The sequence below is a fragment of the Nuphar pumila genome, chromosome 16 (assembly GCF_984573655.1).
Source record: "Nuphar pumila chromosome 16, dmNupPumi1.hap1.1, whole genome shotgun sequence".
Lineage (NCBI taxonomy): Eukaryota > Viridiplantae > Streptophyta > Magnoliopsida > Nymphaeales > Nymphaeaceae > Nuphar > Nuphar pumila.
In genome coordinates, this window is record NC_143264.1 from 70,732,955 (window position 1) to 70,757,384 (window position 24,430).

The window sequence follows — 24,430 nt, forward strand, 5'->3', positions numbered from 1 at the left end:
TTAATTATGGCTATAATTGAAGAATGTGTATTTGTGACACAATGTTCAATACATCTCGAAGGCCATTCGAGATCTGGGATGGAAGTTACTGTGAATGTTTATGTACTTGGTCCGAACTAGTTTAAACTCCTAACTGTCCTAACCGGCTACCAAAAGTATAGTTGCAGGTATTTGCTTAATTTGAACTAAAGATGAACATAAATTGCTTCGCTGAAAGCATGTTTTAAGATTAGGTACTTTTCATGTTCAGATGTGTTCTCAGATAGATAAAAAATCAACAATTGTGTGTGATGATCTATTAGTGTGTTTTATAAGTGAAAGCTCCAAAGTTCAAAATGCACAATCTGAGTCTAGGTAAATGGGTAAGATAGATATATGAGAACTAGGCTGCATCCAGGAGAAGGATATAAGAAAATGAATGGATAAACGTTAAACAGCTTTGAGTCCATCAAGTTCCAATGTTCTCAAAATTGTTTCTTGAAGCCACTGATAGAAAAATCTCACGGTTCATGGCATTAATGCAAAATGGTATCTGTGCTGCTGTGAATCTTTAATTCTACCAGCCCTATATCATAAGAGCTTTTAGTATATCTGCTTAAACCATAAAAAAAAAGAGAGAAAAATGTCAATCTTTATATTATATATGGAAAGCTAAAAATCTCTAGATCCTAGTGGCCTTCATGTTTGCTCCTCCGTATCTACTACACCTTCAGATAGCATTACCTCTGTGAAATAACTTGAGGTGATGTTATGACAATGTTCTATGCTTGTAGAAAATTTTACCGGCCATCTTTTTCTTTTATTGAAATAAGTCTTCAAATATGAAAAATGACACTAGAAAGAAAAGCAAACCAAGAATTGTCAAAACAAATCCACTAGAGATTTTATTTTACAATAATCTTACTCTTTCCAATGATATGGTACACTCTATTATCATTCTAAAACGGCGAAGCACTTAAACTTGGTCGAGGTTATGTCATGTTGGTTTTATAAGGAATTTATCTAGTTCTTGAACATTGTAAATTCAGTGTCATCTAATGTCAAACCAAAAAATTCAAGGATATATGCAATATAATCAAAGTTAGATTGATAAGCAAAAACAACAACCAAAACTTTTGAAGCAATAGCAGTTGGTCTTTGCTAATAAAAAAAAAACTAGAACAAGATTTTCAAACTGTCTAGATCACACCAAAAAGCCTGTTAATGCAGTAGACAGGTCGCAACTTTCTTTTCTTTTCTTATATTATCGTCATTCTTTTGAAGTGCAATGAAGAAAATCTTTGTAATTGCACAAGCACAACCTGATGAGTGTAACAGTCAAATCAATGCCAAGGTTAGCACACACAAATTTAAAGAATGTGACATATAAACCAAGAAATCAACCTAATTGGTAAACTATTTTAAGCAAAACAAAAATGAATAGAGAAAATTAAAATCCATACTATAAATAAAGCAAGATTGGCAAGACTGAGAGCTGAAAACCTTCAACTCATCAAATGAAAGCAAGATTGGAGGATTCAAAATTAGAACAATACAAATGACTTTAGTGACATACCTATGAGACCAGACCATACATCGTACTCAATAGCCAACATGTACTATGCTTCACCATGCCCTTGAAACAATTTGGTTAGCTACATTTTCAAGACCAACCAAATTATGCATTTTCTTTTCTTCAGTTCTTCTCATCCTTCTCCATTCCATCCTATGTAATATCATGTATGTGTGGACCTAACAGATCATCTTGCCAACTTGTCTCCCTCAAACAAAAATGTGGTGCCACGACTGTTAGTTCTTACTTGTATGTCAAAGCATCTCTTCAGTATCAATGTCCATATTTAAAGCATGAGCCAGGCTGTGAGGTCATGTGATATGCGGCTTCGCCGAGCCGCCACATGAACAAACGCAATAAATCAACATAATTTTTTAGCCATGACTTGATTCTGGATCAAAGTCTAGGCACAATTTTCAGACTTTTTCTTGTCCTTGAATATAAAAGTAGGTGAAGAAACCAAGTTGTTTATTTCCTCACAAGAGTGATGGAAATGCAAAGTTCATGAACTTGGTCATCTTTCACATGTTCCCAAACAGAAACAGAATGTGATCTTCTGTGTCTGCCTCTGGAATCCATGTAGGTTGACCATTCACTCATACATAGTACGTGGAGTGTCATAGAATAGGATATCGCTGTTAATTTTACATATTTGCAAAAAATGTAACTAAAGGCTGAAGAAACTTCGCAAAAAATTTATAGATGAGCAGCTGATATGAGTATATGACAAGATGACATTTTCCATTTTCCAGCTTGAAATTTACCAAATTCTCTTTCACTCGGTTTTTTTTTTATGAATTAAAAAAAAAACTGAAGAATCTTTTTTGTGGAACTTTTTATTTTAGAAAATGATCCGAAGAAGAAATGTGGGCCCGGGTATTGGCATGAGCACAAAAGTCTTAATATAAGGGTGCAACCCAATGGGCCCAACCTGAGTTTCTGGTCCATTCAAGTATATGATAGTGAACAATAAGCACAAAGCATGTTGGCGTCAATTGAGGGCGTTTCTTCATTTTTTGTTTTCTTTTTTGACATAATCGGCAGAAAACTGTTTGATTCATTGAATTCATAAAGACAATCAAACACTTATTTATAGACTGTAAATTCATGACAGATTTATATCTTTTTGCGTGGGGCGAGTCGGATCGATAAATGGCCACTAATCTCTCTTTTAATCAAATGCCAGTTGTTCTTGACATGATCCAGTGGGAGCTTAGATAGCGTTGCTGGCTCAAATGGCCGGACTCAGATCTAAATTAAGTGGATTGATCTTCCAAGTTTTGGACGTCCATGAAGGTGGAGATTTCTTGGTTTATCTTTAGCCTTTCAATTGTACTGCTTTGTTCTTGGCATTACGGTGACACCTCATCCCCTTGGCATATATTGTAAATTTCTGTTATAATGCCAATGAATTGAATGTTTTCTTTCAAAAATTATAAACATAAAACCCTAGTTCAGGCTTACCGACTTGACCTTGCAACAAAGGATGCACACCGGCCCGTAGGTTTCAAACTTAAGGCATCCCATCAAGTTGGTGACATTCACAAGTCCCCCAACTGAAGAGAACAATTGGTCTATGGAAGGCATTTAAGGCTTGTTTGATGGCGTGTCTCGTTGGACGAAAAAGCCAAAAGGAACAATGTTTCTAACAAACATTGAACGCAATGGACACGTGAAACGCCATCCGTCGCATCCATAATTTAAGCAATTCACCGTTCCACCCCCTGTTACGAAAAGAACAGGGACGGAGGAACCAAAAGACAAAAAATTTGGTCGAACCCAGAGCTCCTCTATCTTCGGTCCCTCTGGCGAACCTCTCTCTCTCTCTCTCTCTCTCTCTCTCTCTCTCTCTCTCTCTCTCTCTCTCTCACCCCGCCGAACCTCGTTTTGTATCGAGGGGTGGCTCTTCTACTCCGAGAAGATCCATGCATTACTCTCTTGTCAACCTAAGATGCGTCTTCTCAGTGTTCTTTTTCCAATTTATTTTTCTGTCCTTTTCTCTGAACTCAGATCTGTGGTGTCACAGATTCTCTCGAATTTTTAGGGGTTTTTGTTTGGGCTTAGAGTTTTGCTTTTAAAAAGAACAGATCTGGTGTGAAACGTTGTTTCTTATGCTTCTTTTTGGAGATTTTCTGAAGTTTCCGAATGAAACAGTATTTTTCTTTGTGGTTTGAATGTCAATAGCTGAATCTGTTGTAGATTGGTTTGTAGTTGGAAGATTTTTCTGCAGGATCTAGGGATTTGGATCTGTAATAGACTTTTTATCACTATTTTTACTTGGATCGGTTTAGGATATTGTAGATCTCTGTAGATTTCCTGTATATTATTTTCATTGGGACGAAATGATATTTTTTTTGTAATTTGTTGATAGTTGTTCTGATGGCCATGGTTTGGATATTAGTTTTAATTTAGTTTCCTTTTGCCATGCTTCTTGAAGATAGTGATAAAGACTATATAAACATCTGATTTGTTTGGGGTTTTCTCTGTTTTGTGCTTTATTTGCATCTAGGATTATATTTTCTTTCTGTCTATTCTAGTCTGAGGCGAAGTTCATAGTTTATCAACACCTTGTTGCTTTGTAAGCCTAGATCTGATTTGTATTGATCTCTCTTTTCATGTCAAAGGTATTTGCTTCAGTACACATTCAGTGGTTTGGATATTAGTTTTCTTTTCCCATGATTTTGAAGATAGTGATAAAGACTATAAACATCTGATTTGTTTGGGGTTTTCTCTGTTCTGTGCTCTATTTGCATCTGGGATTATATTTTCATTCTGCCTATTCTAGTCTGATCCGAAGTTCATAGTTTATTAACACTGTGTTGCTTTGTAAGCCTAGATCTAATTTGTATGGAGTTTTTCCTTATTTTGGTATCATAATGTTTATCAAGGCATCTCTCTGTTCGACTTATACTCTGCTTGATCCGGTCCAGTATTATGATTTTGATCTCTCTTTTCATGTCAAAGCCATTTGCTTCAGTACACGTTCAGTGGTTCCTCTTTGCTAAATCTCAACTTGCTTACTTCTTTCAGATTTAGAAAGAACATGTGCTTCTTAATCTCTGTTGGACATTATATGCTTAGATGTTAGCCATTTTGTAATCATTGTTTTTGCAACTTTTTTAGTAAATGCATGTTAAAATGGGGGTTGCATAATGAAATCTTTGTGATCCTTTAACTAAATAAATGAATGTGTATGTGTGTTAAGTTAAGTTGTAATTATAAATGCAAATTGTTCAAAATGGCATATGTTGTAACGAGTAAAGTACAGTAAGTGCAGCCTAGCCAGGCAGAAAAAATGCAATAGAGTCTCTAGACTACTTATTTGACTGCATATTAAAACATTGTAGAATAACTGAAATAAAATGTTCAAGGGGTTTGAAAGACAAGGCGTCAAATTAAAGAAAAGTTTGGGGCTGAATTCACCTTGGACAAAATTAAGAGCAAGTTAAAGTGTTTTCAGGCCTAACTTAACAATAATGAACACTTTAAGGTTTGGATGGAACTTAAAACTAGAGATGCTAGTGGTAGATATTGAAATATGGGTTGAATATGTAAGAAAAAAAATAATATAGAAGCATTTTAAGAAACTAGAAAAATAAAGATATTATGAATAGGCTGTAGAGATTTATGAAGAATCAATTGCTACAGGTAGTTATAAGATCATCCAATCAAAAGTACCACCACCACCATCTCTTGTTGAACATGACTTAGATAAAATGAATTCATTATCACAAGGTTCAGGTGATGTGACACCCATGAGTAGCCCACCACTCATCTTCCAATAGGCATTCAATTCAAGAAAAGCACAAAATTTGCAATGATGATCAAATCGTGGATATGTTAGGCAACATTTATACGTATATAGAGACCATCAATGATGCATCCCCCTACGTTTTGGCAACACAATGTAATGTTATATTAAAAGAAATGTTGGATAAGGGTCAGATTACTACTATCATGCATGTAAAGGCATTAGACTTATTGATATCCTCTGGGGAACACATCGATGTTCCTGAGCATGGATCTAGATTGCCAAGTCGATTAGTTGGACTATAAATTGTCTTTCAATGTTTAGGTATGGATTTGCACAAATAATCACTTATGTTGATTGTTTAATGTTATCATTGTTTTAAATATTCAATATTGCTTTTGTGCACGTTAAATGTTTCTCAATTGAAATGTTACATGTTATAACAATGTTAAATGTTCAAATGTTGCATGTTATGATAGTGTTAAATATTCAATATACATGATTATTACATTTATGTTATTCTTATTTGATTGTGTGCATATTATTGTTGTTATTCATGAGTATATACTTTATAATGATTGTGCTTTCAATGTTGCATGTTACTTGTATATACTTCTTATATTTGTATATGTAGAAGTATAATGACTCATTAACAAGAACTTGTTTATTTATTTACTATGATGATGTTGATCATTTAAGGTCACATAGGGCAATAGTTCATGATTTTATATATAAGGGTAATGATTTTGTGTGTGTTTGTGTGTTGGGTTACTGACAAAATTGTTTTGACCTTTTATGCATGAAAAAAAACACATACATAGCATTACGTGAAGCTCTTTACATAAGTGGATTATTGTAAGATGCCCGTGATATAGATCTTGAAGAATATGTTGTATCATAATGAGCGAAATAGAGCAATATAGTATGTGTTTTGATACTCAGGACAAACAATTAGCAAGTATTTTAATTTGGTATTAAACGCAATACTTAGCATTGAACACTGGTTCATGGGCCGATGCAGTGATGATAACTCGGCAAAAATTATGGAGAACCACGACTCTACCCATATTTGAAGGTAACCGAGATTCTACACTTGTATTTGGATCATATATATATATATATATATATATATATATATATATATATATATATATATACATATATATATATATATATACATGTGCCTACCAGATAGAAAATGTACCAACCCTACCCACTAAGAATTTTTTTGTATTTTTTTGAAATTCTGACCTCACATATGTGTTCAGAATGATTGATTTATTGAAAATTGACACTTGGACAATGCATTTTGGCTGGAAAATTTGTATTTAAAGCCTAAAAAATTTATAAAAATTGTAAACCATTGATTTTTAAACTCAATCATGTTGAACACACATGTGTGTGTGTGACTTTCCTTCACTTCTTATAATAAAAATACTTGGGGGTTATAGATGGAACACATATTCCTAAATTTGTATCAAGAGTAGAACAAATGAGGTTTCAAAATAAAAAATTGTGGTTGTCACAAAATATCTTTGTTGTGGTGGAGTTTGACATGTGATTTCATTGTGTGCTTGCTGGGTGAGAAAGAAACACAACTAACATGAAAGTGTTGTACAACGCACTTGATGATCATGACTACCCTTTATTAATACCCAAAGGTAAGTAAATACATAATATATTCATAAATTACATTGATTAAGAATTTATGAATACATGATAAACCAAATGTGTTTATATGTAGGCAAATATTATCTTGCAAATTCCGGGCACCCAAATATTGTTGGGTTTTTTACTTCACACAAAGGATATCATCATCATTCGTCAGAATTCAATGCATCTGGTGCAAAACCATTCGAGAAACCATAAGAGTTATACAACCATAGACACTTCTCATTGCGAATAACAGTAGAACATGTTTTTGGTTTGCTAAAAGTACGGTTTTCAATTTTAAAGTTTCAAGTAAAATATTCAGTTCTCACTCATGTTAAAAGTGTTCATGTGACATGCATAATACATAATTTTATATTAAAAAATAACTCAAATAACGAATAATTCATATTTGACAATGATAATGACATTATGCTTGAACCTGAATCTAAAGAGAAAAATTTCACACTAGTTAATTGTGGTAGCAATAAGGATCTAAGAGATGCAATAACAACTCAAATATGAAATGATTGGCCACACATTAAATATATTTAATAATTTTATTACTTGTTATATAAAAGTTTCATAATTACAATTGCATGATTAGCAAAGTGTTTTATGTGTGCTTGATTGATAACATTATATGTTCAACTTATATTGTTGTTTTGAATAGCCGAGATGATGATGCCTCATCATAGATATTATGTTGTATTTGAGGAGAGGGCAAGAGACATCTATGATTCTTGGGAGACATGCCAACCGCAGGTTCTCAGATATAGTGGGGTAGTGTACAGATCATTCACCAACTTTGAAGAAGTTAATAGTTGATTGTAAGCGTACATGGCAAAGACAAGGTGGGTGCAATAGGATGTGCAATAGCGAGAGGTTTATTTTTTAATGAATAGAATGAATGCATTTATGAGCAAGTTGATTTTTGAATGAAAAAAATAAATTTATTTATGAGTAGATTCATTTTTTAATTAATGGAATGAATGTATGTATCAGCAGGTTGATTTTTGAATAAATAGAATGAATTTATTTACGCGCAAGTTTATTTTTTAATTAATAGAATGAATGTATGTATAAGCACGTTGATTTTTGAATGAATAAAATGGATGTATTTATGAGCAGGTTTATTTTTTAATGAATGAAATAAATGTATGTATGAGCAGGTTGATTTTTGAATGAATATAATAAATTTATTTATGAGTAAGTTTGTTTTTTAGTGAATAGAATGAATGTATGCATGAGTAAGTTAATTTTTTAAGACAAAAATCTTTCCCTTTACACTTTCTTGTAATGAATGCATTGATGAAAATGTTGATTTTTTGAATTAATGAAATGAATTTATTTATGAGTAGGTTCATTTTTTAATTAATGGAATGAATGTATGTATGGTATATATGGGCAAGTTGATTTTTGAATGAATAAAATAAATTTATTTATGAGTAGGTTCATTTTTTTTATGAATGAAATGAATGTATATGTGAGCAAGTTGATTTTTTAATAATTTTTTAATGAATGAAATGAATGTATTTATAATCAAGTTGATTTTTGAATGAATGAAATAAATGTAAGTATGATCAAGTTGATTTTTGAATGAATATAATAAATTTATTTATGAGCAAGTTTAATTTTTAATGAATAAAATAAATATATGTATGAGCAGGTTGATTTTTGAATGGTTGTGTATTTGTTTTACATAAGTTTTATATTGGTTTGGTATTTAGATCCAATTCGAGTTCCATATTCGAAGCAAAAAATTATGATTTTATACATACTTTCATAATTGGATCCAATATGATACCAATTATAACATTGGGATATCAAAAAAATAGTTGTTTATTTGTTTTACATAAGTTTTATATTGTTTTATTGTTTGGATTCAATTCGAGTTTCATATTCATTGCAAAAATCTATTATTTTAGACATACATTCATAATTGGATCCAATATAATATTAATTATATTGTGGGGATATCAAAAAAATGGTAGTGTATATGTTTTACATAAGTTTTATACTGTTTTGATATTTGAATCCAATTCAAAATCTATATTTGGAGAAAAAATCTATAATTTTTTACATACATCCATAATTGGATCCAATTTAAGAAGAATTATAACATTTGTATATCGAAAATATGGTTTGCGTATTTGTTTTAGATAAGTTTTATTCTTTTTTCGTATTTAGATCCAATTCAAGATCCATATTCAGGGTTAAAATCCATAATAAACTTGTTAAAACATGGATAATGATGTGCAGATCAGATTGTATGATCTAAAACGAAGTAATCTGACCCATTATCCTTGCTTGTTCAAGTTGTTTGTACATTGTAATCAAGCAAGGGACGAAATAAATACTGGATTTGGTACAAAGAGAATAGAACATATAGAACCTGTTTTTTCTGTTTTGTTCTTTCATTCCAACAAATCTTGGACAAGTCATCAAACAAGCCCTAAGCTCTCTAGTTTTATTGAAGTATTGAAACAGACATTTTGTCGAGGAAACACAAAAGACATACCTTGTCCATTTCCTACCCATAAGTTGCTTCAAGCTCTCACTGAAAAGTATTCCTTTTTGTGGAAGGTTCAAGCACATCATGGCAGAACCAAATCACTTTGGGACATCCTCAGCGTCCGTCTCTTATGGCCAATGTTGTTAGTATCAGAATCCGACTTATATCATTTGGCCAATGATGCAGGTGTATCGGCCGATATCGATCCTCAAGTCTGAATCGCCCAAAAAATAATTAAAAAATATTAATAGCCAATCAGAATGTAACACGTGTTAGAATCAATGCCTTTTTTTGAGTTGGCCCCTGCCTAACATCCCAACAATGTACGCTAAATCCAGACGCATACATATCTGAGCATACATGAGACTCCCCACAACAGATGCATAGAGAATCTGTTCCATAACCTTAATTTCAGACTGGTGTTTGGGGCACTGAGCGAGACTAAACTTTTCTCCTTCAGCAACGGGAGTATCCCCTAATTTGCAATCCTTTATGCCATACTTTTCCAGAACCCTTTCGATATAGCTCTTTTGTGATAATCCGAGAATACCCCGAGAACAGTCTCGATGTATCTAGATTCCTAATACAAAAGAGGCATCCCCAAGATCTTTCATTTCAAATTTCTTTGTCAAAAATCTCTTGATTTTGTGTAGTATGCCTATATCATTACTAGCAAGCAATATGACATACACATACAAAACCAGGAAAATAAATTTACTCCTACTGAACTTATGGTATATGCATTCATCAATCACATTCATCTCAAAACCAAACGAGAAGACAACTTGATGAAATTTATGATACCACTAACGGGAAGCTTGCTTAAGTCTATAGATAGATTTCTTTAGTTTGCAAACTATTTTTTTGACATCGCCTAAGACAAAATATTCTAGTTAGACCATGTATATTGTTGCATCGATGTCTCCATTAAGGAATGCAGTCTTAACATCCATCTGATGTAGCTCTAAGTCATAATGAGCCATAAGTGTCATCATAATCCTAAAAGAGTCTTTCGTAGAAACCGGAGAGAAAGTCTTTGTATAGTCAATGTCTTTCCTTTGAGTAAACTCTTTTGCAACAAGACGTGCCTTATATCTTTCCGCATTACCCTTTGAATCCCTTTTGGTTTTAAATATTCATTTGCAACCAATGGGTTTCACACTTTCAGGTAATGAGACAAGATCTCACACATCATTGTCACTCATGGATTTAATCTCCTCATGCATTGCTTCAATCCACTTTTGAGAGTTAGAACTTTGTATGGCTTAATGGAGGTTGATTGGATCATCTTCTATTAGGCCAGTATCACCCTCATGTTCTTATAGAAAGACAATATAATCATCCAAAATTGCCCTTCTTTTTTCTCTAGTAGATTTTCTTAATGTCACTTGTTCTTGAGGTGTTTCTTGAGGTTGTTGAGTTTGCATTTAAGGAGTAAAAGCTTGATTTTGGGTAGGGAGATCTGAAACATTACCTTGTCCAAATTTATGGGAACAATGTCAGGAATGAAAATCTGACCATTGTCATCCACAACTGTAGGAAGAGAAAGAGACTCTTCTTCAAAAGCAATGTCTTTTACTTTATCACTCCCCCCAAACTTAGCACCATCAAAGAAAGTGTTTCCCATTTTAAAAAATGACTTATTCGCAAGGTCATAAAACTTATAGCCCCTGGACCTTTTAGAATACCTAACAAAATAGCAGCTAACTATTCTGGAATCCAGTTTCTTTTCATATGGCCTGTACGGTCTAGCCTCAGCTGGACATCCCCAAATATGAAAATATTTCAGAATAGACTTTCAGCCTGTCCACAATTCATATGGGGTCTTGGTTACTACTTTAGAGGGCACCCTATTCAAAACATAGGTTGCAGTCTTTAATACTTCTCCCCAGAGGGACTCTGTTAAGGTAGAATGAAAAATCATACTCCTTACCATGCCCTTAAGAGTCTTATTTCGTCTCTCAGCAACATCATTCATGCTAGGGGTGCCTGACATGGTATATTAAGGGACGATCCTACATTCCTCTAGGAATTTAGCAAAAGGCCATGGGCGTTGTTCACTTGATCCATCATATCTGCCATAGTACTCACCACCATGGTCAGATATGACGGCCTTAATTGTTTTGCCAAGTTGGTTTTCAACTTTGGCCTTATACGATTTGAACACAGTCAGGGACTAAAACTTTTCATGAATTAAATATAGGTACCCGTAACGAGAATAGTCGTCTATGAACATAATAAAATATTGTTGACCATTCCAAGAATTCATAAGAAAAGATCCACAAATATTGGTATGAATTAGTTCTAAGACGTTCGTTCTCCTTTCAGCACCTAATTTCCTTATGTTTGTTCGTTTCTCTTTTATACACTCAACACAAACCTAAAAGTCAGTGAAATCAAGGAAACCAAAAATCTCATGTGACACAAGCCTTTCAATTCTTTGTTTAGAAATATGACTTAAATGCTTATGTTATAACAAAGCAGAATTCTCATTTGTTAAATTTTTTTTTTTACCACGAGAATTTATTTGCAAGGTTTCATTAAATGAAATAATAATATCAATTATATAGTGGTTATCAACTGTAGATAAAGAACTGGTCCCAATAAGATTTGAATCAAGAAACAATTTAACTTCATTATTTCCAAATAAACAAGAATAACTATATTTATCCAAAATGAAAATAGAAACCAAATTCTACCTAAAAGACGGCACAATAAATATTTTTTTCGAATCTAAAAAATTTTCAATCTTTAACGACAACCTAAATGTCTCTATTGCATCGAATTTAACTATTTTGTCATCGCCCACATAGATGAATCTTTTAGCATCAATTGGCAGCCTGCAACTTAGGCAACCCTGCAAAGACACACTTATGTGAGTGGTAGCACTAGAATCCATCCACCAAGTGTGTTCGGGCACAAAAGTCAAATTAACTTCAGAACAAATCAAAGTGAGGAGTGTACATTTCTTCTCATGCCAAGCATGATACTTGGTACAGTCTTTCTTCATATGACCCTCCCATTTGCAAAAGAAACAACTAGACTTTGGGTCTTGGTGTCTTTTTTGTTTCTTCTGCGATTGAGGATCAACTGTAGTTTCCTTAGTCATTTTCTTTTTCTTAAATCTATCATTAGAGGTTATTGTTAGATGAGCACTTTCAGTCTTTTCTTGCTTCATCCAATCCTCTTTCTGCATAAAGTGTGAAATGAGCTCATTAAGAGTCCAGTTTTCCTTCTGGCAGTTATAACCGACCTTAAACTGACTGTACTGTGCAGGAAGGAATATCAAAACCAAGTGCATGAGTAAGTCCTCAGACAACTCTAACTTTAGTACCTTGAGTTTTGAAGCAAGATGAGACATCTTCATGATGTACTCCTGAATGTTTCCTTTGCCTTTATATCTCATTGAGACAAGACTCGAAAGAAGAGTACTTGTCTCAGTCTTTTCATTTTTCGCAAAATATTTTTTAATTTCTTCAAGAAAACGTTTGACATTTGCCTCTTCAGACATGGTGCCCTTGAAGGATTCTGGAATCGCACGTTTCATAATCATGAGACTCATGCGATTAGATTGATCCCACCACTCAGAGTTCTTTTTATCTTCAGGAGAACTCTTATCCGTAAGAGCAGGTGGTTGATCTTCTCGTAGTGCGAGATTCAGATCCATATAACCAAGCACAATCATAACATTTTCTTTTCAGTTCTTGAAATTTTAATCGCTCAAAACAAAAAAAGAATTATTGTTGGCAGATATCATAGAAACAGAGGTATTAACTGGATAAATTCACATGCAATAACATAAAATAGCATGTTAAACAGTGGTAAATCTCATTACAAGATACCCAACACAACATTGACACTTAGTCTTTGGACAGAAGTGTCAACTTGTAAGCAGTACTCTCAATATAGTAATCAAAATATGGACAGTCAGTCCTGTCAAACAATGAGCCTTTCGTTGAACCGACTCGTTATTCATATGGAAAACTGAACAATTGTCTCATATTCATTACTGAAAGTATACATTTGAGCTCGGCCAAATAATAATCTTCCTTTGGGCCGATCACTATTCGCATGAACCGCAAACATATAGTCATCACAATATTCTAAAATAAACTAACCTACACAACAGAGGTTACTTTGGTAACATATTGATTCAATTAATTCAATTTAAAATATCAGACCCAGAATCAGAAACAATACCAATGTTCAAATATGTCAACAAGAGTGCATGCATATGAATTAAATAAGCAAGCATAATAGCGTATATGGGCTGAATAGTAACTGAATATCGACCCACTAGAGTAACCCATAATACACGCCAAATAGCCCTATAAAATCCTTAATTTTTTTTATAGGCTTAGTGCACAGGTCCGGAAGTTGATTTGACCCGGATCAAATCTCACACACTGCATACAGGTAGGAAAAGAATTCACAGGGTTTGGTCTGAATAGGCACTACCCGCATATGACTCGATTTAGTCCCCACGCCCACATGGGAACTGAACCGGGTCAGCAGTACCCGAACCCAAAAATAAAGTCAGATAGTCAGTCCAGGCTCGACTGAATGCCAGTCTAACCCTGAACCGGATGGCTAAAAGTCGAACCAGCTCTGAGTTGGTCGGCTAAGGATCGAACCGGCTAATCATGCAAATAACTCGCCCCCTGTGCATCCCTGAAATGTCCGGTAACCAAGCCTAATGCCCATACGGGCCTGAGACGAATAGCCAAACCGGTTTTGCAAGAAACAATCAGCCAACCCGCTATACATATACACTGGTTTGGTCCATCATTAAGCACCAAACCGACTGGTGCGCACATGACCGAACTCATCCCGAGTGCAGAGGCAAAATGGGCCTGAGGTTTCGTGATGGCCGAGCCTGCCTGACGCCATTGTCGTGAGGTTGCTCTCACTCTGGCACCGTCCATAAGGCTGAGAGCAGCCTGACGTTCCCTGATGGTTGAGCCGGCCTGACGCCATTGTCGTGAGGACCAATCTCACTCTGACATTGTCCGTAAGGCCGAGAGCGGCCTAACGTTCCCTGATGGTTGAGCCGACCTGACACCATTGCCGTGAGGACCAATCTCACTCTTACAGCATCCGTAAGGCCGAGAGCGGTCTGGCATCAATTTGATGGCCGATTAAGTGTTGATTGTCACCTGTCCTGAACCCTCAATCACCCGACGATGGTGGTTGGGGCGACCCAAATTCCTCATCGTTGTCGTCGGACATTGCTGGCTCTGGACACCAGACGACGACTGGGCCAAACATAGTGCCCCAACCGTCAGCAACCTGCAACCGATCACCCATCGGTGGCTCAGGCAAACTGAAAGCCCAGCCAATGTTGTCGGACACCTTCCGACGTGAGTGTGCTGTCGAAAACCTACCGATGGTCTCGCCCTGGTCGTCTGATGAGATAGAAGGGTCGAACGGTCTTTCCTAAATCCAAAACGAAAGCAAGGTTCGCTGGGTGATCACAATGCCTAGGCTATCATCGTCAGGCACCATCCGTCGTTCGACGATGGTGGTCAGGCGGTGGCCAAGTCGGCACCCACCCCGGTCTCCTGAATCATGGAAGGGTCGTTCACTGTTGGCAAAGACCGGGCAAGACCAAAAAAAAATTTTACGCAAGAAGAGGGTCGAACGACCGTCTCTCGACCGTACCCTGAATCTGATCAAAAGATCGATGCCGAAAGAAAACAAAATATAAAGAAATAGGTTTCAACGATTAAACGAGAACATGCTCTTTGATACCAATTGTTGGATCATAAATCCATTGAAAACTAAAACAGGATCGATAACATGCTCTCGTTGAATCATTGAAATCATAAACAGAACAAAAGCGAAAGCTATACCTGAATCCATAGCGCTCTGGTTGATCGTTGATGGGTATGATCTTCCAGAACCTGTATATTTGCCAATTTCCTTTCTCTGAACCTAATGAGAGGGATTGAATCTCTTTTTTACAATGGAGAGTCTGAAGAGAGAGGGCCTTAATATAAGGTTTGGGGACCACAACCTAATATATTTAGGAATCTGTCTCAACTCAACCCATTATAGAGTTTTAGATAGGGCAGGTCTCTTCACATAAAGTTTCATATCATTTAAGATACCACAAGGTCCATCCGGATTAGACCACATGAACTGGACCTGAACCTAAGACAGACTTACGATGTGTGATTCAGTATGTAGGCCCACACAATTTTTCTAACAAGGTCTAGGTAAACCTGACCGGTTGACACCCCTACTTGCAAGCCAAACGCTTTAACTATCTACACTCTATGATACAAAATTATGTAAAATATATTTATTATTAATTAACGCTCCTATACGAGCCAAGCCGAGTTGCAAAATGTTCGGTTTGCTGAGCCTAGCATTCAAACAAGCTCTTTAGGAGCCAAACATGAGCCAAGTCACGAGCAGCTCATCTCTTAAACAAACCCTGGTTTGTTCAGTCACTGGCAATGCTCTGCCTTTCGTGGAGTCAACCAACCCAAATTTTAACTTGGAATATGGTTATCTTAGTAATGTGTTGTCCAGATATTTGGAAACATGGCTTAGATGGCTTGCATAAAAATAGGCAAGCCGATTCACAGAACGAAAAGATTTAAGTAAGGATCCACAGAAATCAATAAAAGCTTTTGGATTGTGGGTATACAATTCAACGAGGAAAAATCTAACCAAACTGCGATTAAACAGGATGCGAGCTCTTATTTCACAGTACATATGAAACCTAAATCCTGAATCTCATTGACCATTAATGTTGTGTTTGTGAACCTTGAATTAGAGATGTATTGGGGTTTCCTCAACAACCTCTGCACACCATTCAGAAGATGGTTTTAGCAATTCTATCCCCAACACCACATTTGAAAAACATATTTTAGCAATCTCTCTCTCTAGTTTCAACAAACCATTTAATTATAAGTTCACGTGAGACTACGTAGCTTTCAGTAAACTTGGAGGGTTTTGCAATCCTTTTTAAGAGTTTAAACATTTCTTTATCGGAAAGCTGAAAGACAAAATTGATGTGGTTTTCAAAATGCTCCACAATTTTTTAGTTCTCGCCAATATCTAAATTCGGAAATTTTTTGGGTTTAAAAGGAGTTTTTTTACCTTTCACATATAAGAATTTTCTCTCAAATATGTGAATATGCAAATTTTCTTTTAAATATAAGAATATGCAAATTTTCTTTTAAATATGCAAAATTCTCCTTAACACTTTAGTGCGCTTTTGAAGCACCACTAAAGGCTTTTTTACTTTTATCAGCATTTTTGCAAATACCATGCACAAAGCCCTTTGCTTGACATGTTCTGACATTCGCAGTATGACATTCTCAACCATGAGTTTCAAAGGACTCGAAATGTGTGAAAATGTTGAAAAAGTATAGCTTGATTCATACCTTGATATAAATCTCAAAGGTAGAGGTTCAGGAGAGGCCGGAGAATAAAAATTTTATATTTATTTTAAAATTATTCACAAATTTTGAGAACCTTTGAAACTTATGGAATGTCCCCAAAATGTAACAGGCTTCTTTTAATAAAATCACATAAAGGGAGCACATGAAAGAGGACATTTGCAAAAAAGTGTGAGAAATTAGCATAATTATAAGAAAATTTATATATTTGAGAAGAAATTCACATATTTTAGATATTTGAAAGGAAGGAAGCATATCTTGATAAAATTCACTTATGCAAAGGATAAAAATATTATTTTACCAAAATTTGAAGCGAATTTCGAAACTTGTAGAACATTCCAGGAAACACATCATTCTTGTGTTAATACAGTGATAAAAAGGTGGCACTTTCAAATAAGAGATATATCGTAAAATATGGCTTTTTCCGACGTATCTTCTTTCAAAATATCGTGATAAAAGCGTATCTCAGATAGGTGAAAACAAATAGTAACTCAATAAGGTAAGCAGCAAAACAACTTACAAGAATTTATAGGAAGAACTCAAAACACTTTGCCTGCGATTTCTCTCTCACAAGAGTTGGAACTACACAATAAAATAGACCACATAGCAGAGCGCCACTACTTCTTCTCTGATCTTCCCCACAGCGACTGCCAGAAAACGGGCCAATTCCTCTGAGCTTCGTTCCATCCCAAAAGGGACCCTTCCCTCAAAGGGTCCCAACTAGAGGACACAATCCCATAACTCACCCCCAACAGAGCAGAACCAAAGAAGAAAAAGGAGACGGTGAAGGGCAACCACGTGGGCACATCCAACTTCTGCACCACCTTCAGATAATAGAAGAAAGGGAAGAAGAGGAGTCCCACTACCAGAGGGATTCCAACAGAGATGCCCATTCTTCTCAGCATTCGATTGGTTACGATCTCCGGTATGGTTCCGTCTTCTAGCTCGGCGTCGAAATCGCCTTCATCGACTTCGTCGTCGTCGTCGTAATCGTCTCCTCTGCCCTTCTTCTTCTTTCTGAGTTTCTCCAGCGGTGTTCCGAAGCCTCTCGGGCTCTTCACAGCCGAGAGCGGCGCCGGAACAAGGCGGAGTGGTTGCCGGAATTCTCGACGAAAGTTGGGAAAGAGAGATGTAGATATTTTCCCGGCCGGAGATGCGAAGGGTGTGGCCTGAAAGAAGGGGGTTGATTCCATGGCCATGGCTTGAGGCTCAGCACCTCTGTTTGGGAGCCTTATCCATTGAGTTGTGTGGCACCTCATGCCAATAGCGACAATGCAAGTGTTGCCTCTTATTTTATAGTTAAGAACTTCTTTGGCAAAAAATGTGTACTGAAAGGGTACTCATGTAAATGAAAGGAGAGAGAAAAAGTGAGTGACGAAAGTAACCACCACACCAAGTTTGTACTTATTTATTTGTTATTTTTCCTTTTCCAAGATCATGATAACAAAACTTGAGGAGATGAATGGAGTCTGTCTTGTTAAACTTGCTTGGTCTATTATGACCCAAGAACATAATCCCTGGGTGCAACCCATATCAGTCAAATATTTGGAAAACGAATCGCTTTGGGTACCCGAACCCTCCTGCACAGGGTTGTGTGGCATTGAAGGGGTAAGAATTGGTGTCATGTCTCTTTCGAAAGGAGTGGAATGGTGCGCTGGAAAGAGAGTGAATCGAATTTTGGTTTGATCCGTGGAATTCCCAGGAGCCACTAATCTCCCACCTCTCAAGCAACACGAGTCAGGTGATGGACTGTTCTGGGCTAACTTTCTCGCCTTTTAAGCTAAGGAACGCCCATGCAGCACTAAGCCTTGCAGCTTAGTCATCTTCACAGCACGTATTTTTCACGTGTAATCTTCTTACACAGCGAAACTTCAACTTAGCAAACTTTTTTTTTTTAAAAAAATAACTTTTGACATGGTTGTCGCGCATTCGATAGCCACTTACATGCATAACAATCCCATACCGGCTAGCGCCTCCAACCAAATGCCCAAACGTATCTTGCAGCTCACACAGGCAAGTGTACGTTGTCATACGTCAAAATGTACCTATACGACACTATCGACTTAACCAACATCCAACACAGGTCATAAGGAGCATGGCGCATCCCCAAAGCCTTTACCAATGTATGCCAAGCCTTCAAGTATCCTTGCGAGTCATCTTTTCTTAATTTCAATCACCCAAGTCAACAACACACGGATGCCTTAGCCTTGCGTGCCATGAAGCATATCGCAACTCTATGCGCACGACACCACAAAACCTCACCACCAAAAAGATAAGGTATTTCAACCCCCAGTTCGAAGACCAGTTGATGATTGAACACCGTAGCGAAGAGCACCACCCAAACTCATTCGTCGGCACCTAGGCATTCACTCACCTAGATCTGAGTCATCATACTTGGTTGGAATCACCTAATGTGATCCCTGAAGGAATTAGCCCTAACCCACACGCACCCTCGTGCGTCCAACCGCTACGTGTGGAAAACTTACAAACAGAGAGGTCTTTAACCAAATCTCCAAAGGCAACATCCTCTGATCTGCTAGCACTACTTAATCAAACAATGCTCCATGTCTGTACCGTCATACAACAATGCACTAACGACAATATTATTGTCTATCATGTGCCATGCCACCACTGCACGTCCCTGATCAAGCCAAAAAATATTGCATGTTCCTATACTCGATGCATTTTTCACTCAATAGAGCTCTGCACTGCGCATGCCCCATTCTGAAAGATCGGCCAGGGACATTCTCTTTCACCAAAATCATTGTCGTCCTCGACAATGTCGGTGTAGGCAAGAACAGAGTCTTCACTGATATGTCAGTTTTTCTTTGTATTTATTTTTTGTTTACTCTTTTTCTTCATCCTACTGAACTTGTTCTGGTTTTCATTCATCATCGCCGCAACCTTTAACACGTTAAGTCACATTTCTTAACATGCCTTTGATCACTTAGACAACGATCTTTTGCTTTATCAACATTGAGCATTCTCTGCTCGTGAGACCCCAGTGCAGTCTCATACACAAGCAGGTCATCATCGCCTGCACGACAACTTATCGTCTTCATGTACATGGCTGGGGTGCATTCTCACCCAAACATGAGTAATTTGACCACACATCACACGCATACATGCATCTATTGTTGCACCTGCGTTGCACCATACCTGTGCACGTGCAACGCCCCTTACACAGTCTAGTCTTAAGCCCAGGCACAAGACACCCTATGTGGCATGCACACACCTCTTTCGCACCAAGCACCGCACCAAGTCCCATACCAATGGAACGTTGCAAGGCTCTCTGAGACTTCGTGTGCAACACTCTCCCCCACTCAAGCCATCGTCGTCATCGACGATCTCTTTGCTAACAACCAAGGAGTTCTCTTCGACAACGCGACCCATCTGGATGTTGTGCTCCCTCATCCCATTTGATTCATTTTCTTTTCTCGCAATCACGGGACCCCAGCGTAGTCCCCAATTCTCAAGTGTGTCTCACATGCCTGCACGACATCTTGTTATCTTAGCTCGCTTTGCATATGTGTCGTCTTTGCACACTGCCACTTTACCCACTCGGGCGCCCCCCTTTGCCCCAACTTCACCACTCAACCATGCATCCCATGCATAGACCGCCAAAACAAGGTGAAGCCCATTCTAGGGATTCTCCTCACTTGACTCCTCTGTAAGCCCTCATTGCCCATTCGTTGGCTCAGTCACTTCAAGTTCTGTCACTTCGTACACACTTGATTGCACACCACCTATCCCCATGATCGTGGTCCGTAGAGAGTATGTCGGTACATACGAGCGACAACTGAGGCACTCTTTCTCGTGTTAGCCTCAACTCAGAGCGACAACTGAGGCAATCCTTCTCACGCTGCCCTCAATCACAAGCGACAGTTGAGCTTCTCCTCGCACAACCCTCAATACAGAGCGACAGTCGAGGCAATCTTTCTCGTGTTGTTCTCAACCATGAGCGACAATCGAGCTTCTCCTTGTGCTGCCCTCAACACTCAAGGCACCCTCGAACCCAAAGGTGTGCCTACACTTTTGGCTTTAACCTGTAGTAGTCACAACTGTTGAACACACTAAGTCCCATACCTTAGTGTGTCTCCAGCAACTTCAACAACGGTCCATTGCATTCCATAGCGACCTTCTATCACGCACAAGCCCTGATTCTTAGGGCATTTTCTTGGTGGTTGGTGAGCTTGTAACAAGCAGACATTGCCCTCTTCAGTGACGTCGTGACCCAAAGGATTCATCATTTTCAAACACACCTTCTGTATGCCATTGTGCCTCGCAAAGCTTTCGAGGCATGAAGGAAAACAACCATCTTTTATGTCCACACAGGAATTGCATATTATTGACCTGAGCTGACTAGATAGTTGGCCTTCTACATAGTCAAACCCACATCCAGCAAACCAGCCTTCAAGCTAACTCCACCATGAAGCATCGTACTCTGGCTTCAGTGCTTCGAACATGCCTTGGCAACGTGAAGAGAAACCTGGTCAAAGGCTCTCCAACACATCCACCACTTAGGCACTCATGTGCTCCTGCTCAAAACAACTCAACATCCAACGTGGCATTGTTGTTAAATCGACTTTTATACCAGTTGTCACGGGCTAAAATTTCAAGGCCAACTTTCTCGCCTTTCAAGCCAAGGAACGCCCATGCGGCACTAGGCCTTGCGGCCTAGTCAGCCTCAAAGCACGTGTTTTCTACACGTAATCTTTTTACACAGCGAAACTTAAACTTAGCAAACTTTCCTTTCGACATGGTTGTCTTGCATCCGATAGCCACTTACATGCAGAACCCTCTTATATCGATTTGCACCTCTGACCAAATGCCCAAACGTATTGTGCCGCTCACACAGGCAAGTGTATGCTGTTATAGGGCAAAACGTACATATACGACACTATCAACTTAACCAACATCCAACGCAGGTCATAAGGAACATGACGCATCTCCAAAGCCTTTGCCGATGCATGCCAAGCCTTCAAGTATCCTTGTGAGCCACCTTTCCTTAATTTCAATCACCCAAGTCAACAACGCACGGATGCCTTAGCCTTGCATGTCATGGAGTGTATCACGACTTCATGCGCACGACACCACAAAACTTCACCACCAAAGAGACAAGGGCTTTTGACCCCAGTCTGAAAACCAATTGATGATTGAACACCATAACTAAAAACACTACCCAAACTCATTCGTCGACACCTAAGCGTTTACTCGCCTAGCCCCGAGTCACCATACTCGGTTGGAATCACCTAATGTGATTCCTGAGGAAATTAGCCCTAACCCACATGCATCCTCGTGCGTCCAACCGCTACGCGTGAAAAACTTACAAACCGAGAGGTCCTTAACCAAATCTTCAAAAGCATGAAACAATACTTCACGTTTGTGCCACCATACAACGATGCACTAAAGATAATATTGTTGCCTATTGCATGTCATGCTCTTACCGCACATCTTTTATACAGCACATTCTTACACTTGATGCATTTTTCACTCAATAGAGCAATGCCCTCGAGGTACCCCATTCCAAAAGATTGGCCCGGACATATAGAAAGGCCTTCCTTTTCCTTTTGACAGGTTAAGAGAGTCCCCAATGTAAGTCCTATGATAGTTGTTCAAAGAACAGATCTCAGGCTTCCGGAAGCCTGGTGTAATGCAATTCAAGGGAAGAAATGGAATCCAATGCAGGAAGATTAATTCTGATGGAAGTTCTCGCAAGAATTGTCAACGAAGGCTGTGTGGGAAATGATCAGAAAAAAGGGCCAACAGCAGAACATATATAAGTATATATGGGGCACTAAATATTTCCCTAGTCAGCAGCCCTAACCTTGCGTTTTGCCATTCACGATCGCTTACTGACTCATAATAGATTGAAGGAATTGGGCATGCAATTCACAAGTAGAAGTTTGTGCAAAAAACGCAAAGGAGTCCAACCATCTGTTTGTTAGATGCCTGATGACAGGTCAGATATGGAGAAGAGCGACGTCTCTATTCAAAGCTAAATGGAAGGCTGGTGCATGTTCAAAATGATGCCAAAGAAAATTCAGGCACAAAGAGGTCCGTCAGAGCTGGAACCTAGTTTGTTCACATAATAGTATGGAAAATCTGGTGGATGAGGAATTCCATCATATTTGAGGACAAACAAGTGAGCACACATTCTATTGTCAAAGAGGTCCTACACACGGCTCGAGAGCATGTGATGATGATTCTGAAGAATTCCAAACTGGATATAGCTCAACTTTGGAGGAAGCTGGAGTGTTGGAGTCCACCTGCGAAAGGATGGACAAAAGTTAATAATATTCATGGAATAAAATGGCATTTTGGTTTCACCATTCGCGACTATCAAGGAAATTTCATTGAATCCTCGCTAGCAGGCAAGATGGAAGATAAAGTATGGCGAGGTTGGAACGACATCCTGAGCAAACTGAACACAAGCAGTAAGATAGTCATTTGAGTCCAGTCGAGCAGATCTAGTAGCGAAGGTACGGAAAGTTAGTGACACACGCAGGAAGTACCTCCTCAACTCATATCTTTTTTGTACAGTTTTGATAGGTTTCATATACAGAAAGACTAGTAATTCAAATCTTTTGGCCAAAAGTCTAGCAAAGATGGCTAGAGTGGGGATCATCAAGTCTTGGAAAGATCATCCCCCATATTGGCTCCCTAACCCTTAGGGACCAATTTTGTTTTTGAAAACGTAAAGGTTTATTCTTTTGAGTAATGAATTCTGGTAGGGCTCTGCCTAACCCCAGCTTGCTTATCGAAAAAGAAAAACACTGATTTATTTTCATAATCCTTACTGTAAATTGTCAACTCAATCCACTCCAGAAAATCGTGAAATTTCATAACCCAGATATTTTGGGACTCAGATCAGGAATCATGAAGTTGCGATCGCCGAGTTAAAGGCCCTTTCATCTTCTCGAGTAGGCTAGCTTTCCGCCTTGCTGCCTTTATTTAATCATTGTTTTATCTACTGGGACCATCAAAATGTTTATTTGGCTTTATATTTTTAGGTGGTGGTGATGGTGGTGTTTGTCTTTAAGGAATCATCAAGATTTTATGTAGACCAATGTGCTTAATATCCGACATTTTAAAAATAGCTACATGTTTCAGAATACGGGCAATGAGCTCAATATTTGATCCGGGTTTTTTCGGAACAATTTTGATTGTATATTTGCTTCAACTTATGAAGTTTGTCCTAGAGCAAGACAGAATGAGTGTACTAAAACAGAGAATGATTGTGAGTTTCACAATGTGCAATCCTTTTCTGTGGTTTAGAACACCCGGTCCTTGGTTCACACACGTTGGTGTGAACTGAGAATGGAGAGCATGTAGATATGAACCATGATAAAATGTTATTTCTGACACCCTTTGCAGGATGATATTTATAACACTGATGAATTAAACTTCAGAAAGAGAGGATGACTTAACTTTGTTGTTACATCAAAATAGTGGTTAAAAAGAAGAACGAGTAGAGGAAATGTAGGCAAAATTGATCTTTTAAGTTTTACCGATGATTGGTTATCAAGTTGAAGATGGCTGTTTGAGTT

The 24,430-nt window shown here is 37.7% G+C and overlaps 2 protein-coding genes across 7 annotated transcripts in view; both read right to left on the reverse strand.

The window, feature by feature from the left end:
- Positions 1 to 1,065: 1,065 nt before the first annotated feature.
- The window catches only part of LOC149813486 (uncharacterized), a 56,648-nt gene continuing 33,283 nt past the window's right edge, over positions 1,066 to 24,430 (reverse strand). For 3 of the 6 annotated variants that reach the window (XM_089990793.1, XM_089990802.1, XM_089990795.1), the window contains one exon: positions 1,066 to 1,301. In XM_089990793.1, the coding sequence (XP_089846919.1) occupies positions 1,201 to 1,301 (101 nt within the window). In that variant the 3' untranslated portion in view covers positions 1,066 to 1,200. Of the gene's footprint in view, positions 1,302 to 1,624; positions 1,752 to 7,007; positions 7,144 to 22,888; positions 23,150 to 24,430 lie in introns of those variants that run through there. The other 3 variants (XM_089990800.1, XM_089990797.1, XM_089990796.1) reach the window with 3 other exon arrangements.
- Positions 17,291 to 18,357, reverse strand: LOC149813487 (uncharacterized). The gene has a single exon (XM_089991499.1). It carries the CDS (start codon positions 18,137 to 18,139, stop codon positions 17,498 to 17,500), a length of 642 nt encoding a protein of 213 aa, XP_089847625.1. The 5' UTR covers positions 18,140 to 18,357; the 3' UTR covers positions 17,291 to 17,497.